The 8,177-nt window shown below is 39.8% G+C and overlaps 1 protein-coding gene across 1 annotated transcript; it reads left to right on the plus strand.

The window, feature by feature from the left end:
* The first annotated feature begins 3,410 nt into the window (after positions 1-3,410).
* On the plus strand, positions 3,411-5,819 carry LOC147454613 (uncharacterized). Its single transcript, XM_086517379.1, has 4 exons — positions 3,411-3,472; positions 4,085-4,156; positions 4,540-4,629; positions 4,775-5,819. The coding sequence occupies exons 1-4, from the start codon at positions 3,411-3,413 to the stop codon at positions 4,785-4,787; spliced, it is 237 nt and encodes a 78-aa protein (XP_086373505.1). The 3' UTR covers positions 4,788-5,819.
* The last annotated feature ends 2,358 nt before the right edge of the window (positions 5,820-8,177 follow it).

Here is an 8,177-nt window from a genome sequence, read left to right on the forward strand (position 1 = left end):
CGACTTACATGATCATTGGATTAAAAGCACTTGATTTGGGACATGCGTTATGCTTTGAAAGGGACCTTAAATCACGGGTCTTGTTAGGATATAGTGTGTAGTTTGGGAATCGTAGTGACTTCAAGGTAATTCTTTTTTCTTACACAATTGGAGTGTGTTGGTCAAATTTCCATTCCTTTTGTTTTTATTTGGAGTTTGATTTGAACGGTGTCTTACCTCTTTAAGAAATCGCGCCAAATAGAACCCTCAAAGATCATTTTTATCAACATATCCACATCCCATAATAGGACTCCAGGGTGTTTTGGGGTGTCTCCATGGAGCATGCCAAGCAAAGCCAGCAATTGGAAGATATGTGCAATGCAAACATTAATTCGAGTGTCTATTGAGCCCGCACTTGCTCTCCCCCATTTCCTTGCAGCATGTTTTAATGGTTACAAACGAGCTCAGGAAGGGCAATCACTCATCAAAAGCTCTCTATACCTCTTGTATTCAACAGATTATTAATAATTTTCCAATATACATATGTACATTGTGGCCCTATTTAAAAAAACCCCAATCCCTTCTATTGTAATAATCCTCTCTGGTTAATTCAAGTGATATGATACATATTTTGCAAAGTGACTATCCTCAAGGAAAATGCCACATGACAAAAGGTTTATGTACTTCACCACTGGTTGTCTGATTTTATTTCATGTGTGTAGTTCACGGAATGCATGACGTAACATTGCAAAAAGGAATTGATGGAGCCCTCATTTAGAAGCTTCCTTTGGTTTGTTTTCTGGATTTTTACATAAGCAATGAGAACAAAAACTAAACAAAAGCAGTGTCAAATGTAAGACGGTCGTGTATCTAGTTTTTTTATTTTTGCAAGTTATTGAAACCCAATGTATCATTACTAAAAGTAATTGATGAAGGCATTACTTGAAAGCTCCCTTTGTCTTTCTTTGGTTTGTTAGTTTTTACTTTTTAAATGGCTTGCATAATTTTAAAGGTTTTAAATGGTGTAGTTGGTGAAATATGAGGGTTAGCAGGCTTTTAAGCTATAGCTTCATAAAACGTTGGCCATCGGAGGATGGCTCCACATTATAACAAACTCTTTTTGAAGAACAACCCTCACTACTGCTCATATGCGAGGTGCCTATGGGGAGCCTTGTTTTTTGCTAATGCATTTCCATGGTCAACAGAGTTCTGCCCAGAGGATAAGTTAATGCATTTTTTCTCGTTCTCGTATGTTCAAAAGCCTCTGGTTGCATAATCACATTCAAGCCATTGTCTTGTCGTTGGGCGGTGTGATGTTTGTGTAAGATGCAGAGGATGAGATCTAGATTGATACCAGGTGTGTATTTTATGGAGCATGGACATACGCGTTCAACAATTTGTGGATCTGAGCATAGGATGCTTTGGCACCTTTTGGTAGGAGCCACCGTTTGCTTCATTCCCCAATGCATGCTACAAATGTCGCAAGATTGATTGGTATGCTAGGAACTACCCCTATGGTTGGGATTGCCAAAACCTCGTGGTCAACCACATGGAAGAGGTTGATAGAGAACTCAAGGTGATTGAGAATTCAAGTATTGGAAGATGTAGTCATCGAGGAAGCTGGCCAGTTACGATGGAAAAGGAGGAAATAACACTATGAACCCTCCTTTGAGGCCTTGTTGGCTAGTGAAACTCAAGTGCTAGCTGATACAGATGTCGTTACTCTTGGACACAAGATTGAAGAACAAAGTAAGCTAGAAGGGACATCGCATGAAGAGTCAGTTTAGTTCCCATGGCAAGGCAACTTTGCATGGGCTATGTTGTACCTTTCTTGTTTCCTTAATACAAATATCTCACATAATGTGATAAATTACCACCGGCTAACAGGGGGCCACCCCAACATAATCACTGAAGGAAAATCAAACAAATAACATGATAGGCTGATAGGAGCCACCTTGCAAAACAAGTTGACCAACATGTCCTAGTAAAATCTCAAAAGTGGGGAGCCTTCCAACTCCATCATCTTGTAGAGAAGCTCTGCCAACCACAAGATCCACGAAAGGACAAGATCTGCAAGCTTTTATTGGAGAGCCATGCACCATGTTGCTGCTAGAACAAAACCAAGATTAGTAGAATAGGCTTTTGACGGGAGCCTACCTCGTCAAAAGATGACCACGATGCCACCATGAGGAGAAGCTCGTGCTGCGAACCACCCCTACATCGAGAGTCCTCACAACCACTAGTCATCTGTGATTCCATGGAGGAGATGGGACAATGGGAATCTCGTTAATCCATTCATGCACGTCACTAATTTGCGTTGGGCGCCTAGGAACCACATGAAGATTTTGAAGTTTCCTCATGTAGGAAAAGAGTCTTTTTCGGTGTGTTTCATACATTGCTCGACATCTTGACATCTTGAGCTTTTGCTCGAGAGGCAGTGCATACATTAGCTAGGTACAATTGGGGGTAGGGGACCATTGGCCTTCCCATCGGGTCGGAGGTCCCCTGCCCTAAATTGTACCTAGTTAGGTATGCGGTGCCTCCCCCATAGAAGCTCATGATGTTGAGGTAAGTCACAATGTGGGAATTATTGTGAGAATTTGTCCAAAACTTCTTGTGAACCCTTGCCACGGGTCGAGCCCCACCCCACTACAAAAGCATAGATACAATTCTTACTTGCAACGGCCTATGATCATTTAATTAATTAAATGCAGTTCTAATGCTTTAGAATACAAGTTCTCCTATCCTTGGCACTTTTGGAAGCTTTGGATTCTTGCAATGGGATGTGAAGGAGCAACTTTCCTCACTAAAACATTTCATTTAGTGCCTATTTTGAGCTAAAATTGGTAAAAGTTTTTTCAATAAGAGAAATGTAATTTTTGTATACCTTCTAATTTGTCAATGGAATCAAGAAACATTGATTTTCACTTAAAAAACAAATAAATCAATATGTAGTTAATGCATAAGTTCTTGATAATGATGTACTATCCGATGCATGAAAGCTGCACTAAGTCCCATAGAAACTAGAGCTCTATGTAGCCCACATCCAGAGTCTCGCGCACGGATTCGTGATGAAAACCTACATGGATGCAAATAGAGCACAAATAGTCATCTATGCTACCCTAAGTCGTACATGCCCACAAAGACGATTAGCCTACGATCAACCTACTCTGACCAAGGTCAACACCATCTCATTATTTATCATGGAAATGGCCCACAAAGAGATGAGAACCCTCACCCACGATAAAAAGTAGGAATTCAAGGAGGCTCAATAGAGTTTCATGAGTTATGCATAAGTAGAGATTTAGCATAGTAAAGCACCACCTAGGCAGTTATTGACACCAAAACCTCTAGAGTTGTACCTTGCTACATCTAATTTCAAAGCCCCTTCTTAGACCATTGGTTTGAAACAAGGGTGCACAAACTCTTGGATGCTATTCGACCTCTATATCAATGAGACTGTAGATTTTGTTTCTTTACGCATGCAGCGAAGGTGTGGATCTATATGGTACTTCAATCTACATTAGGCTTGATGCTAATGAAAAGAAACTTTTGAGGCTCCAAGATAGCTTTTGAATACACCAACTCTTTACCTTTACTTTATTTATAATTACCCCCTCTATCGTGCAATGTTTTGCAACACTGTATCCAATGCCTCCCAAATTCTTCATCCCATAAAATAGCTATTGTACAACTAAACATCTACTAATCTTGTCATTAAACAATATGTAGCGGTATCCTATCGAAGCTTACTCGGATTTTCTCATAACTCTTCTCCTTTCACCACCTTTTTAAAGCTTCACTTTCTTCCCAAAGAAAATATGAACCTCAAAACAACCATACTCATTATCTATCCTTATGAAGCCAAATTCTAGAAATATCCTCTTATCTTAGTTAACAATGCACAAACTTAACCTAAACATCTACCTCTGAATACGTTCTTTCATTTAAATCTCAATTTGCTACCTCCTTGTGACCCTAAAACCCGCCCTTATGAAGCCCAACCTAACATATATTTATTATTAGTAGCTCGACGAGAGCAGAGAAGAAACCCTCTGCCGCTTGGAGCGCACACACAGAGAAGAGGAGAGCAAGACACGAGCAGGCCAAGATCCCATCTTCATCCTCACACCCGTCGACGCACACCCACAACACCCTCGCCTTTGCCAGCTCTCAGGTTCGCTGCACCCTCACCTTCGCCAACTCTCACCTCTCAGCTTGCGAGGTGTTTAGAGTAGGAAATTTAATTCACAAGAAGATTTAGAAATATTCTCATGTAGGAAAACGGAGTCTTTTTCAGTGTTTTTCATACCATGCATAACATCATGAGCTTCTGCTCAAGAGACACCACATACCTAGCTAGGTACGATTGGGGGCAGGGACCCCCGGCCCCCGCCCCCCCACCAGGCTGGCGGTCCCTTGCCCCCAATTGTACCTAGCTAGGTATGCGGTGCCTCCCTCTCAGAAACTCATGATGTTGAGGTAAGTCACAATGTGGGAATTATTGTGAGAATTTGTCTAAAACTTCTTGTGAAAACTCCTGGGGACGGCTTGCGGTAGGGAGATGATCAACGCATCGCTGCTTGGAGCTCGTGCCTATCAATGGAGGATTATGTTATCTCTGGACATCCCGCCAGATGAAATCCAAAGGTTCACTCCCATAACATATTGGCTGACTTACTTTCTTGACAATGCCGTTGAAGATCTCAAGTCTCTTGCTGCCGGTGTTGATTGGAGTTGATCATTCATGACCACAGACATGAATTCTTACTATGACTCTTTTGTCAAATGGCAGTTCAGAGCTTTGAGGAAGTAGGGAAAAGTGGTCAAGAATTGCGGTACTCCATATACTCCCCTCGTGATGGGCAGCCTTGTACCGATCACGATAGAGCCTCTGGTGAAGGCGTCGAGCCAAAAGAGTACACCTCCTCTTTCAGGCAAGTTGCAAGCCTTGGATGATGAGCAAGTTTTTCTGGCAGCAGCTGCAACCATGCGGCCAGAGGCCATGTATGGCAATTGATTTATTTACATGGAAATTGATGATATGGATCCAGACCACTGTTGCATCATGCTTGCAGTCAAAGATACTTATGTAGTTCCATGCTACTCTGAGGTTGCTGAGTCCAAAATTGGCAGCTTCACGGTAGGACACACAAGCCACAGATGGCGACAACCAATTATAAGGTGCCAGCTGGGGATTTCTTTTTTTTATAGGGACATAAACCAACTCTATTTGATTATCCTGCAACAAATGATGTATGGAGTATGGTGAGGTTGCCAATGGAATAGCGCAAAGAATTTGACATTGTTTCTATTGTTCTCAAGTACAAAGAAAGAGTGTTGCAAGCACTTTAGCTGAAAATAACAATAGAAGATGAGCGATTCTGCCTTGGCTTTGTAGCAAGGCAGAGCTGCAAATGACTTCGGCTCAAAATACTATTTAGAGGTGGCAAGAACTCCACAACATTTATGGCATTGGCTTAGTGAGAGTTCCCCTCGAGACGAAATTGCTAGGAATATGCTTATAGGACGACATGGCTGGCCGAGCAAGCTCTAGACTATTGTCAAATCCTTTTCCATAGCATGAGGGTAACTTGCCATCACACAGGATCAAGATCACCACACTTGCAGATGCGAAGCGAAGGTGTGTTTCTCATTTGCAAGCTAAAAAACGTTGCTGGTTAGAACAACTCATGACGGGTAGTAGTGAATAAAGTGTGCTTAGAAGTTGTAAAACCTTGTGGTGAGCGAGCCCCATAGTGGCTAGCTAAAGGGGAAGTTTTGCCGGCTTCATGGTTAGCGAGAAATAAATCTTTGCAATGGCCCTATTGGGTAGACAAAGGAAGTCCGTCAGTAACAAAAAATCAAATATTAATAATCCATGTAATAAAAAATAGAATTGTTCTCGTTAGGCCCTGTTTGAAAATTGTCTTATTGATGTTTAAAGGGTTTATATAAACTAACCAATGAAAGAGATTATTTAAAGAACAATGTCTGTATATGTAAAACATTCTCATAGTAATTCAAAAACAGGAGAAATGGATGAATAATCCATGTAATTAAAAATAGAATTGTTCTCGTTAGGCCTTGTTTGAAAATTGTCTTATTGATGTTTAAAGGGTTTATATAAACTAACCAATGAAAGAGATTATTTAAAGAACAATGTCTGTATATGTAAAACATTCTCATAGTAATTCAAAAACAGGAGAAATGGATGAATGTGTTGTGAAAAGTGGGAGACTAGTATCCAAGTGGAGCTATGTCTATGAATGGGGGACCTTATTAGATAGATACTATTCACAAGAATTCTCATCAATAACATTTGTCACATATTGTTGGTCTGTAACAATGAGCCATCCTCCCCTACATATTGCTCTTTTCATAGGAAATTGTTTAATTGACTCTAATCCTTACTTTTTTTGCAGCCAATCTTGCTTTGTGCTTGTTGATATCACCTTGGGCGTTTGTCCCATGTAAAAAATACTATAGTGTATCCGTTTGAGGGACATTATAGAAATATTTTATTTTTGAAATTTCCATGATTATAGCACACCTTTTTTCTATTCAATCTATACATGTTTTCTTTTTGAAGTTTCCTAAACGATACTCCCTTGTAAATAAAGCGTTACTTTTTGCAATTTATAAAACTCATTTATGTTAAATCCACGTGATAGATACATGTATTATAGATGAAATTCTCGAGGATATTACCATGATAATGGGTGATTTTGTAAATCCACTTATAAGTACTTCATTTAGTAGTTTTTAATAAAGCTAGCTCGGTCGGTATCTCATCTATCACCTTCTCTAAACTCACCTTGTGTGTGAGTGCCATGCCAAGGACCATCGAATGTACCATCTTCAAATGGGTACACCGTGATCTTCGACATCCCTTTCGCTTGAGATCGACACCACGACATAACCCTTCTGGTCTTTAATGTCAAGTCTAGGGGATGATAATACTCACTTATCTCATACAAATCCCTGAGCTCCGAAGACCTTTGCTTACCAGTCTAACTGTCCAATCGAAGTCATCAGACTAACCTTTAAACTCAACCTTCCAGGGTCAACTAGTGGGAGTTTTCTAATTCACGATTGGTTTAGTGTCATTGACACTCTTCTCCCGATTTTGACCGAGCACATTCATCAGTGTGTTCTCCTAAGATGAGTGTATTTATAATCTATACAAATCGCTCGTTTTCAGGTTTGACTCCCGTTTTGTAGATCGGAATCCCTTTTTCCCGATCTTGACTTAACTCAATGGACAATATAAAATTGGGTTCAACTTTTCGGTCAACAAATTAACCCTCCAGAATCCACCCTCCCATCGTGCCGTTTGGTAAATGCATCTTTCCAAGGTAGTACTATGATACCAGAAGACAATATTCCAAACATGTCAATCTAAGAATACATTTCAAACATTTGAATGCAGCATGCAAACTGTCGCATATCTTTCTTTTTCCTTTATAAGATATTTTATTTCTTTTTTTCTTTAGTATTATTAAAATTATCTAGTTATCTTTCAAGCAATCACATATACTTCTCTAGGCATATCCCTATCCTCCTCCCGGGACCTCTCTCTTCCGCCATGTGTGTAGACGACACCTTTACACAATTTTCAATTCTTATTTTTCTTTAGCTTGTTTGGAAAAGACTTAAATAATTACTCTACTTTATGTTTCCTTTTTGATAATTAATCCGAGAAGCAGAGCAAATATGCTGAGAACAATTGCGAGATAGCTCATTTAGATTCTTAGCCTTTCCAAAGTTTATTTTTACCAAACAATTAGAAGAGTTCATTAATTAATCACATCCTTCCTCCTTTTTTGGATCCACTTTTCTTTCTCCATTTTTATCGGCATCAGGCCTATCCAGACTAAGCCAATTTTCAAACGCATCCGCGAGTCTCACCAACCGATCGAGACACACTCCCTTCCAATCCAAACTCTAGGGCCTTGAATGAACTCGGGCTCAAAATATAGACTAACAATTATCAATCATACTTAAAAAAGACTATCTCCTGTTGCATTCCACATATGCTCTTTATGATGATATTCGCTTTAGTGTGGGTCATGAATTGCAAACGTAAAACTTTAGAGTGCACAAACTTACAATCGAAAACTTCTTTTGAGGGGTTGTACAAGAGTCGATGCTAGATTGTGTAAGGGTAAAACCATTCAATGAATGATAGTATAAAT

The sequence above is a fragment of the Adiantum capillus-veneris genome, chromosome 7 (genome assembly GCF_014529385.1).
Source record: "Adiantum capillus-veneris isolate H3 chromosome 7, ASM1452938v2, whole genome shotgun sequence".
NCBI classification, from domain to species: Eukaryota; Viridiplantae; Streptophyta; class Polypodiopsida; order Polypodiales; family Pteridaceae; genus Adiantum; species Adiantum capillus-veneris.